Genomic DNA, 26,856 nt, shown 5'->3' with positions numbered 1-26,856 from the left:
TCGGACACGCGACTGAAGTGGTGCGACTAAGGCGCATGCGCACAGGCCAATCCTCCAGTGTGAAAGGACGAACTTGGCTGAAGCATACCTATGTACACATCCACCCGGAGGCGAGCACGCGCGGTCTGTCGGGGCTCAGATGAACCGCTACACACAACAGTGACTTAAACAAGCAGGTAAGTCAGATTTATGACTGAGAAATGCGAGGTTTTAAATAAACTAATTACCCGACCTGGTTAGCTAGAGTGTTAGCGTTAGCTCTCAGCATCTCTCGCGCCTTCTTTGTAAGGCGACTCTGTGTGTATGAATGGATCTAGATTTTACTCTTCATTGTCTTATATTTAACATGCTCTGTGTTTGGACGCGTTTTATTTAACAGATAATGAAATGTACACCAAATCTGTTTGGCATTAGATACCGCAGTACGCATGTCGGTATGTGTCCTAATTAGGGGTCACATGTTTTGTTAGTAGCTAGCTGATTTAGCAACGTGGCTAATTTCATCAGATGAGTGGATGTTAACGGCGTTAAACAGGGCGGTGGAAACGAAATTAGCTCGCGCGGTGTCACGAGCGGCTCACGTGCTCAAACTTGTGACCTTCGTTAGGACGAACATTTCGAAGAATTGAAATAAGTTAAAGTTGATCTTCACACTTTATCTCTAACTTGTCTCTTCTAACTTGTAGAAAGTTGCTCAGACTTTGCCGTTTCGAGGAGAACTTTCCTCTGTCCTAGTTCCTCTTGTGGCTCCTATGTATTTGTCTTCATTGGGAGGATACTGTTGCACTGAATGAGTGGTCATTAAATTTCCCTCTTTACCCCCTTAAGCTCTAGCATTACCATCCATTGTATTTACTAATATGGCTGGCTTTTTTTTTCTTTTCTTTCTTTTTTGACTTACAATTGAGACATGAAACATGATGCACGCCTCTTAACCCCAGAAGTGATCCAAGTGATCAAGTAAAAATTGATGCTCTTCCAATCAATAAACCGCTCAGCCACCATTTTAGGTAATCCCATCATTAGGAGACAGCACTACCAAATGCTTGGATGAAGATCAAACATAAACCCATGTCTCGTACCCCCTGAACCGCTTCAATCATCATTAAGTTTGCCGCACCCAAATTTCACCCCTCTTCGCTTATCAGTAGTCTTGGTGTGGTGTGTTCTTGGAAGGAAAATAGTGCTTCACGTATCAGCTGATGTGAGCCAACTAGTTAGTTTGTCTCGGACTGATAAGATGACGAGGAATATATAAAGTGTCTTGCTTTAGCGAAATTGTGATAAGTTCCTAAGCTTCATGTTGCAGCTTACAGAAAGACCTGGTCCCTGCACTGTGCTTGTTTTTCTACACCAGGTTTTGCAAGGTTAAAGTTTTATATATGAATCTAATATAAATGTGTTTAATATAAATCAATTTATTGTAGACGTAGATGAAGTCAGCACAAATGTAGAAGGGGTGGATGTGAAATTAACCACCACCAGCCCTGTTTTTCACATCCTGCACCCTTTTCCATCCAAATGAATGGGCTTTTCTTCATGTGGATTTTACTTGTTTCCAGTATGAATGCTGCGTAACGCATCCTGAAATCCCAAATGCCCCCCCTCCCCATTACACATGCTCACTACAGTCAGTCTCTTATTGTTTAATCTCCAAAACCTGCTAAGTAATGCTGTGGCAAACAATCTATTCACCCCCCCACCCCACCCCCAATTTACTTTCTTTTAATGCTCCAAGCAATTATTCCATGTTCTAGTCAGAACCGCTTGAAAATACACTTAAAGTATTTGGCAATATTAAATGATGACATCAAAAATTCAATTGATTTATATAGCACTTTTAACAATGGACATTGTCTTAAAGCAGCTTTACGAAAATAAGAGACATGGAAAAGAAATGATAGTTTAAACGTAAATTAATATTTATCCCTAATGAGCAAGCTTGAGGCAACGATGGCTAGAAAAAACTCCGAGATGACATGAGGAAGAAACCAAGTTGAAATCTCTTTCATGTAAATGGTATTAGCCCACAAATAGACACCTTACCTCATCACACATTGCCAAACAAGTCAAACTAAACTAGCTAAACTTGCATGCTCTTCTTTATATATTCATGCATCTTCAGCATGCTGCTATACAAGGTAGTGATACAGCATCATGAACATAGTTAGTTAGTGTGTGACTGCTACTTAAGAACATGACCTCTTGGTTATACTTACTTAACCTAAGTTCACCTTGTTTAACCTTTTTTTTTTCCCCCCACATTACGTCTAATTGCCTCTTGCAGCCTGTGTTGCGCATGAACTTGAGCTGTTTCTTAGGTTCATTAAAAGGAAATGTATATCTGTGTATGTTTATCATGTTTCATTTCTTTATATCTGTGATCAAACCAAAAAAAAAAAAAAGTCAGCGATGCTGCTGCCCCTAATGGCTTAAAAGTAAGTGAAGCCTTGACTATTCAAATCGGTATCAATGGATTTTCATAATCAGTTTATTTGACTTTATTGACTACAATTAACTGTTATATTTCTACTGCTAACAGTACAATACGCCCAGTAGAAATATAACAGGAGCAAAAGTACTTTTGAAATGCAATTTGATCAAAAATGCATTTAAGTGAATGCAATGGAAATGTAATTTAATACTCGGATACTTGGATGAAAAATTACACACACATGCATGCACGCACACACACACAATGTTCCGCAAGTGAACGCTCTGATCTTGATTAGATAATAGGGATTAAGAAATCTTTGCTATTTCCCAAGACTGCTTTTTGTTTATCTATTGATTTATTCAATTGTTCAGTAAGTATGTGATACGGTTAAAATATAACCCCAATATATGACGCAGCATTTGTTGTTAGTCTGCCTGAATGTAAGAAAATCAGTGAAACTCAGTTCAGACATCTTGTTTACTCAGTGACTGCAACAAAACATATTTAATGTTTTCACAGAGCTTATACTTGGGTTGTGGCTTTGGTGTAGTTATTCCCACAGCTATAAGGTGACAGATCGCTGTGTGGAGAAGTCTGAGGCATTATAACCCTGCATACAGACCTGGCGTAGTGTAAAACCTGAAGCCTCTTAACGGGATTTGCTGCATAAATAACTGCTCACTACTACTTTAAGTACAAGTACAGCGAATGCACCCTGTGCTCTCGGTAGTTCAGGAAGACAGCGAAAGCTGCCGTTGAAGCTAATCCAGCTATAATTGCCCTACACATGAAGGCAATGCACAGGCGGGCCTACACCTCATCGTTGTGCTGCTGGGACAAAGTTCATGTGTTTCTCTGTTTGATGAAGGAAGGCTTAAGCAAGTAAAGGGTCTAGGGCTAGTTCTGGCATGTAGTTTTCACATAACACGGTTATGTTATTGCAAGCAAATTAGGTATTAGGTCGAAGCTGGCAAGGTGTAAGCCTTGTATTCAGCCATATTATATCAAATGTATTATACCTCTTACGGGTGTGCCTACGGTTGTGGTCAGACTAGTTGGAATTGTCCCGTCCTTCAGTGATGACATTTCAGCATCATTCAGAAGTCAGTTTGGGTTGAAATTTACAGCACATGTTTTATGAATTTGGACTCAAGTATGTTGGAGAAAATAAACCTGAGGCATTCCAGTATTTATCTGCCTGCTGTGGCATTGTAGTCTGTAATGAGACTTCTGTGTGACTGGGTGGAGCTAAGCTCCTGTAAAGTGAGTGGGCAGATATGTTTAAACATGTTTGTTTCTGTGATGCTGAAGAAATGAGAAATCCTGAACAGCTTACGGACTGAGGTTTGAGAAAACCAAGGAAGATTTGGGTTTCTGTGACAGTGATCCTTTTAAAAGGGTGAACCATCATCTAGTAATTTAATAGCCATCACAGTAGATTGGGTCAATAAGCAAAATGGTGTTAAGCCTAGCAGCCATCAGTAACAACCGTTTAGAGCAGCATTCTCTATTTCAGCGAAGCAGTGATTCCTTCGAATGGCTGTTGCTCAACACTCCTATATCAGTATGTACTGAAATACATTTAGCTAGTGCTGTATTTCTCAATAATGCCTGTAGCCTGTGTGTCTTTTGAATTGGTTTGATGTATACAGGCTCCACACATTTGTCTGACTGGATCCAGCTGAAAGCAGCAGCAGTCATTTGCTATATGCGTAATATCTGCCATGGTAGCACACCGTGTTGTGCCATGACCCTGATGCTGATTTGGGGTGAATGGAAAATTAAGTCTATTGTTAGCAATGTGCACGTGCCAGAGTTCATTGGTTGCAAATCATTAGAGGTCAAATTAGAGGTCTTGGCTATAGGCAGCTTTATGGTATGAAAGAGAGGGAGGTCACGAGAGGGCTATTTTTGATGAGATAAGACAGTGACAGTGTTTAGTGAAATCAGGTCACACAAAATTTTCAGCATATGTGTAACTAAGAATAACTGTCTGGAGAGTGTGGGCCTGGGACATTTGTTATACTGTGGCTGGATGGGTGTTGGGAAGGTGTGAAATAGACATGGGGTGAAAGGGCCGTTAGCATGATGGAAAGAGACGGAAGGATGAAAAGAGGGGGCATTAAGGGAGGAGAGAGGTGCATGAGAAAAGAAATTCAAATGAGAATAGGGTGGCTTTGTTCTACACGTGTGTATTGTGCAAGCAGTGGTGTGAGTGTGAGCACGTGAGATGGAGGTTGGGCGGGTATCCTGAGTGCCATACCTTTTTTGGCCTGGTATTGCTCATTGTCCTTGTTACGAGAACAAGCTATGACCTACCCTTTAAGTGTAAACTCTCTCGAACTCCATGAAGCATTGTTGGAATATAATTCTGTGCAAGATGGCAAGAAAATCTTTGTGTGTTTTCCTTCCGATACTTTTCAAATGGGTCGTTTGGTTTATTCAGGGGTGTGTTCATTAAATTTATTTATTTATTTTTTGGCAAGGTGCATTTGTGTGTTTTTAAATGCTTAAGATGGGCAGGGAACCTGTATAATTGCTGCATGTGATGCAAGACTCTTGACGTCAGAGCTGTACCGAACAGCGTGTTCCTCATGATTGGAAACTATCTCCTTAATTTTTCACAGACTATTAATCCTCATAAACATCAATTCGATCATTTAAATCAGTTAAACAGATGGTTCGGTTGGCTGTGTAAACTCTTTGCTCCAATATCCTTTAATAGCATTACAGAATTAATCGTATTTCAAGGAATTTGGTAATGACATGCAATTCAGCCAAATAATCAGATTACTAGCCGCCTGTAAAAAGTTAGTCTTTCATATTTGTGCTTAACCTCAAAAATTACCTTATGAACACAAAAAACCTCCAGAATAAATATTTACCGTTAAATTGACTCACAATGACCTCATTAAAAGGTCATAATCTCCAATCAGTTTTCGTCACAGGAAAGTCGCAAACCGTCTGTTTGATTAAAAGCCATACACCGATCAGGCATAAGATTATGAGCACAGAGAGGTCGAAGTGAATAACACTGATGATCTCCTCATCATGGCACCGGTTAGTGGGTGGGATATATTAGGCAGTAAGTGAACATTTTGTCCTCAAAGTTTGTGTTAGAAGCAGGAAAAATGGACAAGCTTAAAGATTTGAGTGAGTTTGACAAGGGCCAAATTGTGATGGCTAGATCAGAGCATCTCCAAAACTGCAGCTCTTGTGGGATGTTCCCGGTCTGCAGTGGTCAGTATCTATCAAAAGTGGTACAAGGAAGGAACAGCAGTGACAGGGTCATGGGTGGCCAAGGCTCATTAATGCACATGGGGAGCGAAAGCTGGCCCGTGTGATCCGATCCAACAGACAAGCTACTGTTGCTCTAGTTGCTGAAGAAGTTAATGCTGGTTCGGATAGAAAGGTGTCAGAATACACAGTGCATGATGGGTCAGGGCTGTTTTGGCAGCAAAAGGGGGATCAACACAATATTAGGCAGGTGGCCATAATGTAATGCCTGATCGGTGTATGTTAAGAAATCATTGAGGCTGTTAAAGTCACTGCTACTTGTTTTGATAAAATCATTTTAGGCTACTCGGTATTGAAAAATAGCAGTGTTACCCCGAAACTGACAAATATAGTTTGATTAATAACTCTTCTACTTGTGACTCTTCTCCCAAAAGAGCTAGTTTTTTGGCCTTATTTGTAAATTGTTTGCAGCATCATTTGTATTAAGTCAAGTTAGCTTTGCTTGTAGAAATATTTATATCCAAGTTTGTGTAAATTCATGTGTAAGAAGACTTGCTAATGCAAATTTTGACTTGTAGAATAGGACTGAGTTAGTATGTGAAAAAAGTGGGAGTGTGGAGCGGGGGGACACGTACACCGTACGTGCTGAGCTGTATTTTAGGAGGATATGACGCATACTACGCTGAGTAAAGTTTGAGGTTTGAGGTTTTGTGGGTGTCACTGTGCCATTAGGGTCCTTGGTAATTTAAAGGTGATTCCTCAAACCTACACATGGATGTGTAGAAAATTAGCTTTACTGATGAATTGATAAATGAGGCTCATTGACCTCTAGTTTTCCATCAGTTTGCTCAAGTGTTGGACGAGTTGTTTTCAGGTTCCATGTTATTCCGTACAAAGCGGAGAAGCCCTGTTCCCGGACTGTGACTCTTGTATCTGGGTGTAAATCAGAGTTGCACTGTTTGGACCTTGCTCATGTGGCAAAGTGCAGTGACCCTGAAGCTGTGGGAACATTACTCATGTATTTTGAAGGACTTACTCATATGAAGGTGATTGGTCTGGCATACTGGGTGTGTCAGTTACTTATGTTCTACAGAGGAACTGCTATAGGAAATAAGTTGCATCATTTCCAACGTGATTTGAGACAATTCTCAACTGAGACAATTCCATGGCTTAAATACAAATGGTAGTTTAATCCTTCAACACCCTTTTTAATTCCAGTTTTATTATTTTCTTAAATAAGCTCTGCCTTTATTTAATAAAATAATGCATTTACTTTTGCCTTATTAGTTTAAGGAATAAAGGCAAAATCTTCCCGTACGGTGTGTATGACCGCGCATGAACCTAAGTAGGAAGTACATTTTTAGCTTCGCTTCTCAAGTTGCCCTTTGGCTTGATGGACTGCATGGTGGATACTGTTCAGATCTCATACCTCACTCGCACAGTGTCTGATGGAAGCATCGTAAAAAATGTAAAAACACCGATCATACTAGCAGGAAGTGCACACTTCCTGTTTCTGTAATGTTGGTGTTGCAAATGTTTTCATTCAGTACAGCATACAAGCTTTAGAAACGCTTCACCCCAGCCAAGGTATCGTCATCTTTTCACTGAAGATCAGCTCGGAGAGATGTGGATCGTTATGATGGATATATATCTGTTAAACGTTATAATTATCCAATGTCCTTTAGGGAATTTTGTTAAAAGCCCCTGCATCTTATTGAAGGTTTTAAAGGGATATGAGAAGAAAAAAGTGCCAGTGCATGATCCCCCTCTTCTCCCAGTCTGTGCTGATGTAATGGCAGACAGCTTCCACTTTTTGCCACTCTAATACAGTGTTTCTTACTTTCAATACTGAGAGGTTTACACTGTACCCGCAATAAGCATCTTATTTAACAGACAGAGTTAGGAACACATTTCATAAACAACCCACCTCTTTCATATAGAGTAGCAATATATTAGTTATAGATATATAAATAAAGTAATAAAAAAAAGTCAATAGTCAGGTCATGTTCAAGATCAGGTTTAAGAAGAATACCACAAGTTGACTTCTCAGTTGCTTTTGCGTTAAAAATAGTAGCAGGACAATCTGTCAAGTGGAAAGTGTTTTTAAAAAAATCATTTCTTTAAATAGCCTTTATGGAAAAGAACCATTGTGTTCACTATTTGCTACAGATCTACATAAGTCCATTATAATAATAAAAAAAAAAAGCCCTAATAAATGTTATAAATGCATTATGCTAGAACAAATAAAACACTTTGCCATGGCAGTGTTGCCCTGCTCTAGTTTAGGTGTGATTAATGTGAGAGCACCCGTGATTTCTGTACTCAGCAGACTTCAGACTGAATCATGCTATTACTGACCCTCGCTGACACACAGACACTTGCCCATGCCTCTGGTGAAGAGCCACAAGCCCAAACTAAGACATGCTTTTTTTTTTTTTTTTTAAGAGGTGGACTCAGTGTGGTTCCAAGCAAACCCTAATGTGGTTACACTGGAGTGTGAAAACCAATTTTGAGTCAACTGGAGGAAGTGAATCCAACATGCCTTGTATTTTGGGGTAAGAACCGAGAAACTGCCCCATGTGTACTGGATGCGGTGACCAAACGTTTGGTTTTTTTTGTTTGTTTTTGTTTAGAAGTAAATGAAGGTAACAGCTAGGTTAAAAATCGCCCGTGTGTGCACACTGGTTGGGGTATTTCCTTTTTTTGCAGTTTTGTTTAGTGCTCTGATCGGAGTTAGGAGTCGAGAAAGCTTTTGAATTAATAAAGTCTGCTTAACTTGTGTGTATGCCTGTATGTACAGTATGTGTATAACTGACAATTCAGTTAATTCAGTAATAGCCATAAATTTGGTGCTATGAGCATAACAAAGTGTTCAGCCAATCGATTGGGATTTTTTTCGATGCTAATTTGGACTGTACACCAATCAGGCATAACATTATAAGCACTGAGAGTTGAAGTGAATAACTCTGAAGATCTCATCATGGCACCTGTTAGTGGGTGGGATATATTAGGCAGCTAGTGAACATTATGTCCTCAAAGTCGATGTGTTGGAAGCAGGAAAAATGGTAAGGATTTGAGCAAGTTTGATAAGGGCCAAATTATGATGGCTAGATGACTAAACCAGAGCATCTCCAAAACTGCAGCTCTTGTGGGGTGTTCCCGGTCTGCAGTGGTCAGTATCTATCAAAAGTGGTCCAAGGAAGGAACAGTGGTCTGAAGCTAGTAGATTGTGTGATTCAGCCTAAAATGATCAATACTGACCAAGCCTAGTTCAGCTGTAAAAGCACTCAACCTGTGTAAATCAATTTGAATGGCCATATTATAAATAAATAAATAAATAAATAAATAAATAAATAAATGCAGTCAGTGGTGTCTCTGGACTTATGTCATGGGGTGACATGAGGTCATTTTATTTATTTATTTTTTCCTAATTGATCACATGTCAAACCACAGTCAACCTTCACCACATGTTTATGCCCAGACCAAACCCATGTTACATAAAAACATGGACATCTGCCAGCAGGGCGGATTGAAATACTGACCATGATGTTGCAGTGGAGCTGAGGTTAACGGGTGTTGAGTGGAATGCTAAGCTGACGCGTGTCAGCCGGAGATGGGGCTTGGAAGACAGGTCTTGAGATTTATTTACCTGACCCCGCTCTGGGTTGCTATGTTTTGAAAGGAGGTGCATGCCATTGACCACTTGAGTGTATTCTTTGGTGTGGCCTCAGAACATGGAAGTCTTTAAAGGACACCACAGGGAGCTGGAGGATGGAATCTTGTACTAGATCTCCTGAGCCAAAACCTACATTAAAAACAGTGTTAGTGTAGCTGTTTTCACGAAGATGTAATGAGCTTATCGGCTTAGTTTTTTTTTTTTGGGCAGTAGTTTATTTGAAGCATGCTTTGAAAAACTTTCCTATTAAATGGAACTTCACACACACCGTCATAGCTTTATAATTTTTATTTTTTTCCCCAGCGAGCAATCGGAGACGCAGTTGTCTCAAAACAAGACGTTGGTCTGATTCGTCTTACATTCAGGGTTTTTTTTTTTTATTTTTTATTTTTATTTGCACCAGTCAGTGTTCTGTGGTGAATTATGAGGAAAGTTTTCTAATGGGGACACCAGAATCTTTTTATGTGGTGTAAAGAAAGAGAAAAAAGAAAGCGGAAGAATGATTAAGCTGTTGATGTCGACACCAAAATTCGTCTTGGTGTTTGTTCATATGTTAATGACGTGTACAGGGTGTGTGTCTTCTGCTTTTTCCAGAAAATGTAAATTTATGAAGTAGGAAGAAAGTGTGTGAAAGCCTCCAGCGATTAGTTTTCTCAAGGCAATAAGGTTGAGGGCTTTTAGTTCCCTCCAGAATTATTGGCACCCTTTATAGAAATGCATACACAAGACTGACGTGCATGCAATATGTATTAATGAACACTTTTTATAATGGTATTTTCTCTTAGAAATTGATGTTGTAGAATATTTTGATTAAATGCAAACGAATTACGATGTACAGAAAACAATTTTTATTTCCCCATTATCCACAGTTTTGTTGTCTTGTTTTCCTCAGGTGTGAATGGGTGATTGCAGGCTTGTCACTTCCTTTTGTCAACCAGCAATAGAGACCTATGGTTGTTGACTTGTACAAAAGTAACAACTATAATGTAATGTAATCTGTCAAAAACCAAACCCACACACAAGTATGACCTCAACATAGAAAAAACTCGCATATCTGAAACGGTTGTACATTTGCCTTGTACTCATGAACACTCCACACAGTTGAAGGGGAGGGTCGGGGTGGTAAAAAGGGCAAAGATTCGCTTTTGAATTGCACAATGTTTCTTGTAGTTTTCATGTTTGAAAATCAACTATTGATCACCTGTTTCATAACAAGCTTTTTGGAATGGTTTGTACCAGGATATTAGAGTCCCAAGTACTGGTTGCCTCTGCCAGGAAGTTCAGACTGGAACAAACAGAAGTGTTATACAGCGACCGTCTCACTTTCAGGATTTGAACCATATTGAAAACGCCTGGTCTGTAATAGAGAGGGAGGACCGCATGCTTTGTAGCTTTAGAAGTATTCTACATGGAGGAGTAGACCACTCTAGATCCATCTGCAAGTTTGTTAGACATGATACAAAGAGACTCAGAAGAATCAGATTTCAACTTTGTTAGGGGAAAAAAAAAGATTAAACACGATCAGGCGTAACATTATGAGCAGTGACCGGTGAAGTGAATAAGACTGATTTTCTCCTCATCATGGCATCTGTTAGTGGGTGGGATATATTAGGCAACAGGTGAACAATTTGTCAAAGTTAATGTTTTAGAAGCAGGAAAATTTGGGCAAGCGTAAGGATTTGAGTGAGTTTAACAAGGGTCAAATTGTGATGGCTAGACCACTGGATCAGAGCATCTCCAAAACTGCAGCTCTTGTGGGGTGTTCCTGGTCTGCTGTGGTCAGTATCTGTTAAAAGTGGACAAGGAAGGAACAGTGGTGAACCGGGGACAGGGTCATGGGCGGCCAAGGCTCGTTGATGCATGTGGTGAGAGAAGGCTGGCCCGTGTGATACGATCCAACAGACGAGCTACTGTTGCTCAGATTGCTGAAGACGTTAATGCTGGTTCTGATAGAAAGGTGTTAGAATACACAGTGCATGACCGGTCAGGGCTGTTTGGCAGTAGAAGGGAGACCAACACATTATTAGGCAGGTGGTCATAATGTTATGCCTAGTCAGTGTATATTGGTCATTACCATTTATATTTTACTTTTTATGAAAGGTGCCGATAATTTTAGAGGACACTGCATCCTGCTGGACTCACTGGGCTGAAGATGGGCTGCCTGTTGCTGCTGCTCTTGATTGGTTTTCAGATGCTTTGCCTTTGGATCTCCTTGTTTGGATTTTTTTATTTTTATGAAAGCTCAGCTGGTCCAAATTAACACAAACAAGATGCACATAACCAGAAACCATGGAATGGCTGAGCCAGCATTTCTGCAAAAAAGCGGTCTTGCTCTCTGAGGCCAGTTCAGGGATTGATGAGGGTTTTGCTAATTAGTTATCATTACTGTGCTGATTTGCAGAATGCAGCTCGTCATGAAACACGGTGAACACACAGTGCATGACGTTTAAGCTCTTCTGTCAGCAGGTAGTAAGTTATTACTTACAGCCTGGCGCATTCTTCCAGTGAAATCTACCTCAGTTACCCTGAGTTTCTCACCTACACACACACACACACACACACACACACACAAACAGCCTCTGGCATGGAACAATGAGTTCATAAAGTGTCCCTGTTTTTCATAGTGGAACAAATCATCCCAGTACGTTTGGACTCTGCTATGCTGAACACACACTGATACATTTTATCTCTTATATACACACACACACACGTCTTTTTCCTCCACCCTGAGTGTACGCTTGTAAATATTCAGTTTAATCCAGACACTGAGTACGGTTCCTGAAATAGTGCTGTGTGTTGGAGTAACAAAAATTTGTGGCTTCTTCTGAAAGATGTTCTTATAGTTGGTGTTCTGATGATTGTGGAGGAGCGCACTGTCTGACACATCAGGCAAAAAAATCTCCCATACACGTTCAGATCTAGTGACTGGGAAGGCAATAACACACACTTTACCTCGTTTTCATACTTCTCAACCAGTCAATGAGCCTTAATGCACTGCTGATGGGGGGGGGGGGAATGTTTAATCCTAGATTGGTCAGAAGTGCTTTATATTGATTCGCATTGACTCTTTCCTCTAGTAGGATGAGTTCCAGCGAAATGCCTCCCATTTTATGTCACAGACACTGGCTTTTAATTTGTTACTTGCTGGTAAGTGACTAAAAGATTTCCTTATCAACGATCTCTCTCAATCTTTGGAAAAATGATGCTATGTATTACAGCTAGCACTGACGAGTTATGCTTAAGTGAACCTTCCTGCAAATTTCTAATTTCCTAGCTGTTATTTATTGCCAAGAAAATAGGTGAGGAGTTGTTATTGGCATATTCTTGGCATACCATGCAGTGGCAGAGACGGAGCTATTAGTCTGTTAGTCATCACAAGCCAACTGCTCAGTTCTGGGAGACGCTTCAGGTTGCTGCGGGTACCTTCAACTTTATTGTATATAATTAAGTCATTATTTTCTGCATGAATGGTATGTGCTTTCAGTTGGTCTTAAGATTCAGGGTAGGAATTTTTTTTTATAGGAGTTAGAGCTAAATGAGAAATTTTAATAACTAGGCTTTTGAAATAAACTTGACCATCCTGGAATCGCCCTGGGGAATTTCTAAGAATTTAATCAAAGGTAGTGGAAGGACTGTATGCATGTAGGTCTCCCAGCAAAAACCTCGCTGAGTAGTGTGTGTGTGTGTGTGAGAGAGAGTGAGTTGAGCGTTTGTACAGAATTGCTTCAGAACTACTACAGAGCACAACAGTTTGCTGGCTGTCAATTATTATTAGATTTTATTTCACATAAAACCCCATTCTCGCCCATGTCTTCAGTGATTGTAATGCCTATCCCTGCTGTTACTCTCCATTCTTAAATCGGTTAGCTCTCAAATTAAAGTAGATTAGCGGCGTTGAAATCCTTCACACATCGCAAGTCCCAACAGCACTCAGTGGGTCATCGGGTTATTTGCAGCACAGAAAAATCACTTTGTCCTGAACTCATCTTTGAAAAAGCCTTTGTGGAATCCTGAATTGTGCATTCCAAAAGACAGCAAACACTCCATTAAACATTTACACCGGATCCGGGATTGCGTGTGCGTCATTTGATGCAGGCTAAGTAAGAGTGGCGAGGTCAAAAGTCACGTGTACACTAGTACACACAAATGCACATCTTAATGGAGGGCCTGAGAGAGTGGGAGTGTGCTTCTTTGTATAGGGAACCCCAGGGTGAATAATCCTGCACCTTTGTAGAAGGAAGTAGTTTAGTATATCTGCAACACTTTCATTTCGGTTGCTTTCTTATTGAAGTTATTGTGGATGGTAACATCCTTAGTGGCAGGTTATTAAATCGGTAGCTCATGTCCCCGAGGACAGGCACGTTTTATGTCTAGACATTTTTAATCGGAGTAGCTTAACAGGCAAAGTTGGTTCAATAACCAGAAGCAAGAAAAAGCCCTAGCTCTTATTTTTGAAAATAAGAACAAAATGAGCGTTTTAATTTGGTGTGTTTGTTTAAGTGCACTTCGTGGTTGTGTGAGCACTTCGAGGCTGTAACTTCTGAATCCCACTGTCTGCCTTTTACTACACGCATCTGGCTGACCATAAAACGTTTCTGAATACTTAGCATGGATGAATGACCTTTTCAGAATCAGGGACACGCAGGTATGTGGAAACACTGACAAAGCTGAGGGCAGTAAAGTCATTTCAACCCTCCTGCTGGCACAACATGCCATCATTTCATGGTTAGAGCTGTCATGGGACTAATAAATTCAACAGCTGCAATTAAGGGATGTCACTTTGCGGCGTGAGGTCAGAGCACCATGTTTCATAGCCAAACGTAGGCAAACGACTGGCTTTGCTTAGCCAAATGTAGGCAGACACGTTAAATAACTCTATTATTATTTTAAAGACTTGGTTTCCAGGCAATTAATGCATGGAACTGGGAGGTTTAACTTACCCAGTGAACTAGCTAATAAAATGAATTTGTCCACTCCTTTACATTACATACTTGCATAATTTTTTTAATTAAATTTTTTAAACTTACTTCTGCCCAAGTTGCTAATCTTTGAGCACCAGCTGATTCGCATACTTCTACTAAGGAAAGATGCATCCTCGGAGCTAACAGCATGGTTGAGAGGCCTCCGAATTCTCAGACCTGTTTCATTAAAGCACCCGAGACATGTTTTTCTCTTACCGAGTCTGCATAATGTATGGACATCCTCTCGCCTCAAAAGGCTAAGACATGACCTCTGGCTTCAGTGCTCAGGCCTAGTGATGCTGAGACAGATTTAGAAAGGTCACTATACAGTGAATGAATTGGATCATTGAAGCTCAATGAGTAGTGAGATGTCTACTGCCTCTTTAATGTCCTCTGGCATTTCTCCAGTCACAAGTCCCAGACTGACTGTATTCACCTCAGATCAGAAGATCTGTGAGTATGTTTTACGGTGAGAGATTCGCACCGGGCTTGTGTGTGTAAGCATGTGTGTCTAATGAGGTTTGAATCCTGAGAACAGGATGAGCCAACATGCTGTTTAAAGGTAATGCTGTAATCACATGGTTAACAAGTTAATGATTCCTGGTCCCTCAGTAGACCGTTCACACCACTTTGCAGCTACAGTAGGGCACAGTGCAAAGCACATGAGGACTGTAGGAGTTAATGAGCTGTCAGCACTGGTTAAAGAGTTGTAGTGTGTGTGCTGGGTATTTGATTAAACAATGAGGAAGTGCACCTGTAGTGATCGAGGTACACCTTGCTACGTACTTGTTAAGATTCCTGCTATCTGGACACTGCGCTTGTACAGAACACATTGTGTATAATGTTTTGCTGGGTTCTTCTCAGATTATGACAGTGTGCCGATCAAATATGAAAAGTAAAATAAATCGCATCTTAGAGAGACTTGTATCATACATACAAAGTAAATAGTATCTTAACATGTTTTGCTTGGTTCTCACCTGCCTAGGTTATGACCTGCATGGTTTAGAGGGTGGAAACACTGGGAGATTCAAAATCACTAGTTCTTGTCAAAATGGCAGAACATACCTATACCCATCCTTGGAATGTTTCCTGAAGCAAAACTGACATCTTGAGTTTGAGTGTTTTGGTTATATAAGCTGTTTATTTCCCTGGAGGATATTTAATGTTTAGTGTTGCTATATTCTCTGACCAGTCATTGTAATCTTTAATGTTATAGGACATTTTGCATATTTTACACACCCTAAAGCATGAGTGTGTGGTTAAGTGTTTGCAATGTTCTTTATTTTCCTTTGGATTTATGTGTTTCATTACTCAAACCATTTCTCTCGCTCTCGTCTCTCACAGGTTAATAGTGTGTGTGCTGCCCAGCTGACTGTGTTTTTCTGACTGTGTGCGCGCGAGCGGACGTGTAGCGATGCCTCCAGCGACAGGCGGTCCAGTAGGCTACACCCCTCCAGAGGGAGGCTGGGGTTGGGCCGTAGTAGTCGGCGCCTTCATCAGCATCGGCTTCTCCTACGCCTTCCCCAAATCCATCACCGTGTTTTTCAAAGAGATCGAGGTGATCTTCAACGCCACCAGCAGCCAGGTCTCATGGATCTCCTCCATCATGTTGGCCGTCATGTACGCAGGAGGTTAGTGGTTTTGTAGTCGCCTCAGCAGTGCTGCTCTCTTCACTTTTTCCTCTGGGTTTCTACTGCACAGAAGAAATATAAGCAGACCGTCCTAGCTGTGTTTATGTTCAAACAGTGAACTGCTGTCCTGTTCTGGAAATATTTTTTGACCTTAGATTAAAACTGACCTTTACATAAATAGTGTAATTTTTAGGCAAGGAAGATATTAAGATTAATTAGTATAAAGTAAAAGACAAAAAAATTCATGCGTTCACTGAATCCCCTTATTGAAAATTAAAACCAAAGAAATTGCCACATGCATCCCTCTTCTCAAGTTATTGGAGTAAACACATTTTTATCCAAATCCAATTTCTATTCACACCCAACTGACGGTAATGTACGTCAGAGCTGCTCAGGTCTCAGCAGTGTGCCAGAGATTTTAAAACATGTTCCTGCACTTCATCTCAACGTCTCGGCATGTCACCTGGCGTAAAATGCTGAAAAACAACCTCGTGTTAAATATCACATCGGGATCAACAAGCAGCACATGTATGGAATCCCCAAAATGACCAAATTTTATTAATAGGCTAGTCGAAATCTTGCTTAAGAGACATCAGTGCCCAAACCCAGTGGGTTAGCACAAAAGTGTGAAAAGGAAAAACCTAAGAGGAAAATGTCTTGAATGGAACAAACACTGCTCTTTAATTTAGTTCTGTTATACTATGGTGAATCGTCTACCTATTTTTGTCTCTCTCTCTGTCTGTCTATTGCGCGTGCTCTCTCTCTCTCTCTCTCTCTCTCTCTCTCTCTCTCTCTCTCTCTCTCTCTCTCTCTCTCTCTCTCTCTGTCTGTCTATTGCGCGTGCTCTGTCTCTCTCTCTCTCTCTCTCTCTCTCTCTCTCTCTCTATTACTCGTGCTCTCTCTCTCTGTCTCTCTCTCTCTCTGTTTATTGTGCTCTCTCTCTCTCTCTGAAAAATGCTAGTTAACTCCAAGAAACTGCACTTCCCTGACTCTTGTTCCTCACTAACCAATGTTGTTAGTTCATCATGCACCATAGCTACACAAGCCTTTTTTTTTTTTTTCCCCCCAAAATATATACCGCCATTCTGTAAATATATCATATACAACATAATGGTGGACATGAGACAATTGAACGTGTAGCTCTTCAAAACTACTGCAGTCTGGTGTGAAGGAAGTGCTGGTGTTATTTTGAGTAGAGTCACGCAGGTGTCATGACTGTCGTCATGGTAACGAGGACTTCCTGTGAAATTCTGGTCTCGTTGACGCACAGTAGCTGTGAGCGAGAGAGAGACAGCGTTTGAGCACCCAGCTACGGAGATCATGAGCTTGATTTCCTGGTGAATGAAGTAAAGCCTGATTCTCAAACACACTTGGAGTCCGTCCATAGTTAATGTGCGGGATTCGAGTGCGAGTGCCCATAATGGCGTCAGAAGTGAAGTGTGTTGGGGGACACAGTTGTCTTTCACAGAGAGCAGTGAATTCGAGTCTTGGTCTGCTCGCTCTCTCATCATGTTTAATCTCCCTCCTCAGGCTTTTACCTAAACTAATGTGAGACATTATTTTCTAGTTTGTATATTTAAATGTGTAAAGGCTAGTTTAAGCGTGTTTCTGAAGTAGTGTTTATTTCTTTTCAGTGTGAGAGAGTTATGTCGGATAGTTGCACCGCTGTTCAGTTCTCAAATCTGATTGGTCAGAATGTGTTCTGTAAAAACAGCTCAGACACCAGGTTATCTATGTAAATATAGTTACAAATCATTCATTGTGGATTTTATATGCTATATTTATATTATGATAAAGATGTATAATTGCTGATATGGTGGTGTCTGAGCATCATGATGAGGAGGAAGTTTCCTGTCAAGTATTCAAGGAAATAAATGGACTTTATTTCTCATTCCTTTTCAGTAATCTGAGAAGCTGCTCATCTCACATGCGTTCCTCAACATTAAGGTTGTGGTTAAGTGTCTGATCACAGAATCCAATTATTGATCCTTTTCCTGTAATTTAAGCATTCGAGCTTTATTTTCATGCGAAAAAATGTTAGCTGTCAGTTTTCCTGCTATTGCACCAAGGTCAAAATTTTAATGTGGCTGCCATTCTGGAATTAGACTTTCAGCGGAGTCTTCCTCAAATAGACGTTACACAGATTCCAAGTGAGAGATTTATTATTAAGCTTAAGAATAATAATAAGAAGCCTTTATCACCACCACATATACATTACCGCACAGTCTTGTCTTAGCATAGGCATATGCTAAGACAATTAGCATATGCAAAATATTGGCATATCCCAGCTAAGGAAGTTGGGGTCAGAGCACAGGGGTAGCTATGATACAGCGCTTCTGGAGCAGGGAGGCTTTTAAGGGCCTTGCTCTCGAGACCACCCTTGGTTCGAAAACTATTTCCCCAAAATGCATCTCACCATGGATCATGTTACAAGAATTTATACAAGCATCAGACTTGCATGTTCATTTGTGTAGAGAACAAAGAACTCGACTCTTTTTTTTCTTTTTTTTTGTTAGTAAAACATTCACATCCGGAATGGAAAGCAGGAGACAATAACAAGATTAGGATAGCACGGTTGTCCTTGGATGAAATTCGTATCTTCATGGCACCTGCAACGTCTTTTGAGCACCTCTGTTGCTTACTGGCCAACGGTCACGTACACTCTCAATGTCGAGTCCCACACCTTCAGAGCTCACACATTCAAGCAGTTGTTCATTAAACGTGTACAGACACAAAATCCAAATTTATATTCATATCACTGCACCGCCCACTTCTGAATTCATACGGCTTACAGTTTCCGTCATGGAATAAAACACCTTTGCTTATTCAAGTACAAGAAGTAGAGTTCTTTCTTATTACCCAGTAAGACAAAAGTTCAGAAATTTTACACTTACAAATGATTTCCTTTTTCAAAGATTTGTAGTTTATTTTACTGAAACGAACATCCAAAGACAAACATGAATAGAAATATGAGCAGGAACAGGATGGTTTCTACCCACACACACACAATTACTCACATTGGCAGCATTGACCAAACTTGTGCACGCAAGTTTCAGCACGTAGCCTTTTCTCACGGATGAGTAGCTTTGGTAATGCTACAGCCAAGATATTATTATTTACATTATTACATATTATTTATAATTTTTACATTCATGTTAACGTTAGATAAAGCATTTGTTTCATTGAACATATCAGCATATTTGGAAGGACCGTCAGAAACCTCCTGATGTCTTAAAATGCCCAAAGCCTTGTGTGCGTGTTATAGTAGGAAACAGAAATGACACACTTGCTAGTTAACCATTGTGATGTTATTTAAGCAAAACTAAAGTCTACACGCGTCGGGTCCATTTCACCAGCCAGTCGTACTTTATTTACACCGCTGTTGTGTTAAATCTTTAAACCTCTGTTTTGAGCGAGTGCTCACACTGAAAGTTGTATTGTTGTACTGGTTTGACCTCCATCCTGACCTCCTGGGGGTGATGCAGCTCTGTTTGATGGAGGAGAATGTGTGGACATGAGGAAGAACAATGTGTGTGAAGCACTGAAGCAGATGGTTTATATTAGAAGACTGGAGCTGAGCCAAAACATAAAGTTGCTTCAGAATGGAGTGGTGTGGAATCTGTCCAACCTGATAGGAATGAAAAATCTCAGCCTTGTGTCCTATAAGTCTGTTCTCAGTTTTTGGTAGAGGCCATGACCTGGATTTACCGCAGACTGGATTCCCCCCCCCCTCCTTTTCATTCTTCAGACGTGTGTGTTTAGTTACCACCACAGTGGGAATAACCTTTGGGAGCCAAGCAGTTCCAAGGTTGTCCGATCAGAATGTAACTTCTGTATTTGGGTAAATCTCAGAATTGGCCGAGTCGCACGATTAACAGCTAAAATCTAATCGGATCATTAGAAAATCTAATATAATAGGATACTCTGCAGTTTCCACTGTGTTTTTATGTTTAGACTAAAGGAGATTTAAATAAGCAGAATGAATTCAAGGCTAATTTGTAGAGACTTTGAGGCCTCTTGTGTGTGTGTGGAAACGGTCACCAGACAGCACACTTGTTTAATTCTTTCATTACAAACATGAAAAGCATTTGCTATAAACATCTGGCCAGTGTCTCCTCCTACATGCTGAATTTTTTTTATTTTTTTTTCAACAGCTTAGAGAAGTGAGTTCTGGCGTAATGGTGGCTCGACCTCATCAGTCCAGAAGTGTCCCGCTCAGTGTAATTACTTGATCATTTGGCAAATGGGGAGGTTTGATTGAATCACTTTGACACACATATTAGGGCAGGATGGAGAACATGGTGCCTGTAATGAGGTGGACACTCAGAATTAGGATGTGTGTGTGTGTGTGTGAATGAATGACCACTGACTGTAGGTTATAGAGTCTTCAAGGTAGCATAACGAGCTGGCCCACACTGCCTTCCAAAATGTCTGAAGGCTGAGTAGTGTGTGTCTGTGTGTGGGGGAGAAAGTTTGTGCATATGTGCACTGATCTGTGCTTCCATTGTCCTGGTTTGTAATGGAGCGCTTGTGTGGTCGAGTACAGAGCTACAGAAGCCTGTCGGAATACATTAGTGTATCTGTTGGTCGACTGGAGGATTACCAAACCATCCTTGCCTGTGATTGGCTGCGTTCCCAGCTCCTTTGAGCTCAATGGCCAATGGCTAGAGGTTGTCCTAGTTTGCCGTACTCAGACCAGTTATGCCTTTTGGATGTTTTAATAGGTGGTGGAGCACAAAGCCACCTCTGAACAGTTTGCTTTGCAGGCTGGAACTGTAAATGAGCCGTCTGTTTGAACCTGAAGACACCATTACCCAGATGGAGAACATGCCTCCTTCTCATTTTGCCTAAAAATAAACCTGATAAGAATGTGAAGATATGTTATCTTGTTATTTGGTAAAGCTTGTTTCTGTGTTTGGGGTAATAGGAAAAGAACATAGCAAGCATGCAGGCCCACGCACAGGAAGGGCATATTGCACTCCCTTGCATCACTGCTTGAAAGCAAATTCATTACGCTACATCTGTCCTGTACCGCCATCTAGTGGAGACAGAGGGAGGAGTCTTTATTCCTAAGACATATTTTCCAAGAGACCTAGTCATCCTGCCAGACCAATACAAACACATCCAGTACATTATAAGGAAGCCCTAGCTGGAGGTCACAGCCATTACACAGCTGGAGTTGTAAACTAAAAACCTCAGAGAAGCGGTGCTCTCATGCTGCAGTTGTTTTGAGAATCTTAAACAATGAGTTATAAATGGCAGCAAAAAAAAAAAAAACTATGGGGTTTCATATTCTATCTTCTATTGTACTAGCAGCCATTTGTTTTAGTTTATGGGGGAAAATTGTAAATGACTGATAAATAGTTTACAGTTTAAGCCACCTTAGAACATTTCTTGTCTGTGCAACATAATAAAATACCCCTTGGTATGCAACATGGTTTTCTATTGGTTTGCATATTCAGTAGCTATGCAGTGGAGTTATTTTGCTGTAATTTGGAGCGTAAATTGCCATTCAGTTTGTTTGCGTTTAAGCATAAATCGAGCACAAACACACATGAACACTTTTCTTTTTCTAATCTGACCTACGATTTTTGTTCAGCGTTTAACCCGACTCTTCTCTCTTTAAACAGGACCAATCAGCAGCATCCTAGTGAACAAGTATGGCAGCCGACCAATCATCATCAGCGGAGGATGCCTGGCCAGCATAGGCTTGATCTCCGCGTCCTTCTGCAACACTGTGGAGGGACTGTACTTCTGTGTGGGAGTCATAGGTGGTGAGTACTGATGTTGATCTCTTGCATACAGAGTAACACTGGTATTAACTGCTCATTATATTACGGTTTTTCTATAGCTTACATGGGGTATAGAGAACACAGAGATTACAATATGCGAGTTATGAAGAGTTTCTGTTCTAATGAATGCCGTTGCTCTCCTCCTCTTGCTGCAGGTCTTGGTTTGGCATTCAATCTGAATCCCGCATTGACGATGATTGGAAAATACTTCTATAAGAAGCGTCCAATTGCTAACGGCATTGCCATGGCCGGCAGCCCCGTATTCCTTTCCACACTGGCGCCTCTGAACAGCTGGCTATATGATCAGTTTGGCTGGAGGGGGAGTTTTCTGATTCTCGGTGGTGCGTTGCTGAACTGCTGCGTGGCCGGGTCACTGATGCGACCCATCGGACCAAAACCGCAGCCCCCACCTGCTGTACAGGATGGAGGGACCAAAGGACAGGAGAAGAAAACAGTGATGCAGACCATCAACAGCTTCATTGACCTGACGCTATTTAAGCATCGTGGTTTCCTGCTTTACCTCTTGGGCAACGTGATCATGTTTTTCGGTCTGTTTGCACCACTCGTCTTTCTCAGCAACTATGCAAAGAGCAAGGACATCCCCAAAGACAAGGCAGCCTTCCTGCTGTCCATGCTGGCCTTCACAGACATGGTGGCACGACCGTCTATGGGCCTGGTGGCTAACACCCGCTGGGTTCGTCCACGCATACAGTATTTCTTTGCTGCAGCAGTGCTGTATAACGGGGTGTGTCACCTGTTGGCACCAATGTCCGTGGACTATTTGGGCTTCTCTATCTATTCAGTGTTTTTCGGCGTGGCGTTCGGCTGGCTCAGCTCCGTGCTGTTCGAGACGCTCATGGACTTGGTGGGGGCGCAGAGGTTCTCTAGTGCCGTGGGTCTCGTCACCATTGTGGAGTGTGGACCGGTGCTGCTCGGACCCCCAGTACTTGGTATGTGCTTATACGGTATCTAAAATGCAGTCAGATCCATAGATATTTGGACATGGAAAGATTTGTTATTTTAGTCTACCACCTCGTATCACAGCTGTTAAATAATTAATTTGAGCTCAGAATGCAGACTTTAGGGGATTTTCATCCAAAGCAGGTTTAACTTATTAATAGCATAATTTGTATTATACACAATGGCTAATTGTATAGGAAGTTTTTGTACCATGTTCCCTTTAGAATTTCCCCTCACTGGAACTAAGAGGCCCAGCCAAAAAAATTACAGAGGGTCACTTGTGGGAAAGCCACATAAAATTCTGTCTAATAGGCAAGATTTAAAAAATGTCTGAAAATAAAACTGACTGGTGGTATTTGAAGCGGTTTTGCTTCACCAAGCAAGAAGTTAAGGATAGTTAAAGATATATTCATGTGGAAATATAAATATTGCATTTGAAGAGTAATATTTGCTCTTCATACACGACACTTTAGAATATAATCACTCACTTTTTGTTCTCATTATGAAGAGGCTGCTTCAGCAGACAGGATGTTTGGTTGTGCTGAATCCCATAAATTTTATGTCATAGTTATTGTGATAAATGAAATGGTTTAACTAGAACAGCATTTTATTTTTTTTTAATTATGTTTTGCATTATACTGTTTATATTATGCAATTACCTGTGATCAGCACATACCCATAATTAACACAGTCATGTTTTTGTCGCTCTTGCAGGCAGACTGAACGACATCTACCACGACTATAAATACACATACATTGCCTGCGGCATCGTCCTAGTCATAGCCAGCGTGTTTCTGTTCGTCGGGATGGGCATCAACTACCATCTGCTGGACCGAGAGAGGAAAGAGGAGGAGAGGAAAGCTCAGCTTGAAGACAGGGAACAAGAAACTAATATAGACAATGCCATGAAAGAAAAAGAGAAGGAAGCTGAGAACGACGTGTCTACACCACTCACGCAAGCAGACGTGGCCAAATTGGAAGAAGACGTCGTGTAACGCGCACGGGTGCGCCACAACAGGCGCGGTCACGTTCGCGCCGTTCATTAGCGACGTCCACAGTAAACGAGAACGGGCAGCAGACAGTTTTACATTTTAGAATTGTAATAAGATTTAACCAGCCATATTGCATACACACAAACATACACGCTGACCTCTTTATTCATTCACACACTATCTATAGTTCAGGGTCTGGTTTCATTTCTTGTCTCTCATGCTGGATAACTGCTGTCAGATCATTTCCCCTGCTTTGTCCTGTCTCTGCTCTTTTTTCTTTCTTTTTTTTCCACCAAAGAAAGTTCACACAAACACTCCAGCTCAGCGTTGTTGGTTGTGGTTGTTTTGTTTTGTTTTGTTTTCCACTAGAGGTAAAAAGTGTAGGTTTTAATGAGCCACCGTGTGTCTGAGTGTGGAGAAACCATTCGCCATTCTCATTTTAGGAATTGCAAAATGAGCAGCACGTACAGAAAATCTCAAACGTGTGCAGCTACAGATGTTTGGTGGCTCTCTGTGGAGCCCAAGTTCGTTTTCTAGTGTTTGTGTGAGATTGAGAACAGTGTTTACGATACCTCACCGTACAAACTCTACTGAATGAGACATTTAGTCAAAGGATATGATCCAGTATTTTACATTGTGACTGCAGGAACTCAGCAAAGCCAGAGATTCTCGCTCATCTTTTCTCACTAATTTCTGTAGATTTTCAGTAATCAAAAATAAATTAAACCGTAACTTTTTAAAATACACATAAATTCACAAACAATCTAGGATCTTTTTAGTAGATTTTAGGAATGACTAAAATCATGCCTTTTATTGGTGTTTTATTTCTCTAGTATGGGTTTCTGCACTGCAGTATGTAGATCAGACCTTCAAAAAGATGACCCATTTAATATTTTTATATATTTTTTGTTACCATACAAATAAATAAGGAGTCTATTCTCTGTGCAAGGTTATAATACTCCTCTAATGCTTGTGCCTTTTGAGGTGCTCTACTAGTCAAGCCCTCTGAACTGAGCCCAATGTTTTGTTTCTTAATACAATCAATCGAAATGCTATCATTTTAACAATTATTTTTGTGCATACTAATATTCTCACTTTTCCTAGTAAGATTAGTACATTTCAGTTTGTTTTTCGAGCAATATTCTAGACAAAAAGCACATAGTGCCATGTATCTGTCATAACGTTCAAGAACCGACTTGATGAATCCGAATAATTCAATAATAAGTCAAGTGAAGTGTGTCATTATACTGTAAAGTTGGATTTGGACTCAGCGTCAGTATAACCGCATAAAGGTGTCTTACTGTTGGTAAAGCTCATTAGGGTTGAAATTCATTTCAATATCAGCGCACTCTCCAATGCCAGTGTGAGTTGTGTCTATTTTAGTATTCAGGATGCACAGGCCATGAGTATGAAAGAAGGTTGTTGCACGCCACTGTTTCTCAGCTTTGTGTGAACTTAAACCATGTAAAAAGAAAGGCTGAACAATATTAAACTCGAGGCAGGGATTTATAAATGCGTCACTTTTAGCTGGCTTTGACATTTGTGTTAAAAGGTCAATACACCGTACTTCCAAATATTTCTTCATTCCAAACCTAAATGGAAGCATATCACATATAGCATTTTTTTTTTCATTTTATTTGGTCCAGTTTTGAAATGGCACTCGATTTGTAGATTCATATTTGAGATGGAAATGAAGGAGTGTATAGTGATGTAGAGAGGAGGACGAGTGCGTGGGAACACTCAGTACAGACTGGTTCTATGTTAAGACGTTCTTTAGTATCTTGAGAGTTTTGTTTATTGTTTTGTTTTTTGTTTTGCTTTTTAGTAAATCTAATTTTGATAATGTAACTTAAATGTTATCTGGGTGTGATGTTTTGTATGTTTGACCGGGAGTAGTATACCAATAAACTGTTTTTAAAAATTCTAATTGATGTGTGCTTTAATATGAACTGCATTTATTTCCATCACTAGACACTTCTATATATTTAGAACAATTTTGTGTATATATCTGCAGCATGTACTCCAGTGGTCATGCCATTTAGTTTTGAAATCTAGAAATTGAGGGGGGAAAATCCTTGAAAAAAATTTTTAAATGGTGTAGGAAAGAGCTGGTCATTTAATTGCAAAAAAAAACAAGGACATATAATTTACAGCTGGAGAAAACCTGAACTGAAAGAATTAAGCTGGCTGACTCCTTGTGTTAGTATTTGAAATTTATTTGTATTCATTTTTCTATGTACAGTCAGAGGCATTATTTTCATACAGTTGAAAAAAGTCTATTTTAACCCATCTCAGGCTGCATATTTGCTCTTAAATAAGTAACAAGTATGAATGTTAAGAATTGTAAGCATAGAATCATCAAATACACAATCTAGTATCTAAGCGAATGTCTTGACATTACATACTAAAGGACTGTTTGTTCATTTATTTTATAAACCCGTTCTATAATTTGGGAAACACTGTTTTAATTAATATATCTGAATGTGTGGTTGTAGTGGGCTGTAAGTGCTGTAGATAATTATTACATTATTTATCTGTATTATGTACATACACTGATCAGACATAACACGCACCTGGCCATCCAAAAGAAAACGTGATTCATCAGACCAGGCCAACTTCTTCTATTGCTCTGTGGTCCAGTTCTAATTGCTCATGTGCCCACTGTTAGCGCTTTCGGTTGTGCACAGGGGTCAGCATGGGCACCCTGACTGGTCTGCGGCTATGCAGCCCCATACACAACAAACTGTGATGCACTGTGTATTCTGACACCTTTCTATCAGAACCAGCATTAACTTCTTCAGCAGTTTGAGCAACAGTAGCTCAGTTGGATTGGATCACACGGGCCAGCCTTCGCTCCCCACGTGCATTAATGAGCCCTGGCCACCCATGACCCTGTCCCTGGTTCACCACTGTTCCTTCCTTGTCCACTTTTCATAGATACTGACCACTGCAGACCGGGAACACACCACAAGAGCTGCAGTTTTGGAGATGCTCTGATCCAGTGGTCTAGCCATCACAATCTGGCCCTTGTCAAACTCGCTCAAATCCTTACACTTGTCCATTTTCCCTGCTTCTAACACATCAACTTTGAGGACAAAATGTTCACTTGCTGCCTAATATATCCCACCCACTAACAGGTGCCATGATGAGGAGATCATCAGTGTTATTCA

The 26,856-nt window shown here is 40.5% G+C and overlaps 1 protein-coding gene across 1 annotated transcript; it reads left to right on the top strand.

Moving 5' to 3' along the window:
* Positions 1-25,613, top strand: slc16a1b (solute carrier family 16 member 1b). The gene is made up of 5 exons (XM_058390326.1): positions 1-176; positions 15,656-15,942; positions 21,573-21,716; positions 21,890-22,684; positions 23,409-25,613. Exons 2-5 carry the CDS (start codon positions 15,726-15,728, stop codon positions 23,687-23,689), a joined length of 1,437 nt encoding a protein of 478 aa, XP_058246309.1. The 5' UTR covers positions 1-176; positions 15,656-15,725; the 3' UTR covers positions 23,690-25,613.
* The last annotated feature ends 1,243 nt before the right edge of the window (positions 25,614-26,856 follow it).

This window comes from Hemibagrus wyckioides, linkage group LG05 (genome assembly GCF_019097595.1).
Source record: "Hemibagrus wyckioides isolate EC202008001 linkage group LG05, SWU_Hwy_1.0, whole genome shotgun sequence".
Classification (NCBI taxonomy): Eukaryota; Metazoa; Chordata; class Actinopteri; order Siluriformes; family Bagridae; genus Hemibagrus; species Hemibagrus wyckioides.
This window is presented reverse-complemented; position numbering and strand designations above follow the sequence as displayed.

What these genes read in the sequence shown, in the direction of transcription:
- slc16a1b (XM_058390326.1), top strand. Translation starts at nt 15,726, where the DNA reads ATGCCTCCAGCGACAGGCGGTCCAGTAGGCTACACCCCTCCAGAGGGA. An exon ending in CTGTGTGGGAGTCATAGGTG is followed by an intron (nt 21,717 to 21,889) that starts GTGAGTACTGAT and finishes CTCTTGCTGCAG; the next exon opens with GTCTTGGTTTGGCATTCAAT. An exon ending in GCTCGGACCCCCAGTACTTG is followed by an intron (nt 22,685 to 23,408) that starts GTATGTGCTTAT and finishes TCGCTCTTGCAG; the next exon opens with GCAGACTGAACGACATCTAC.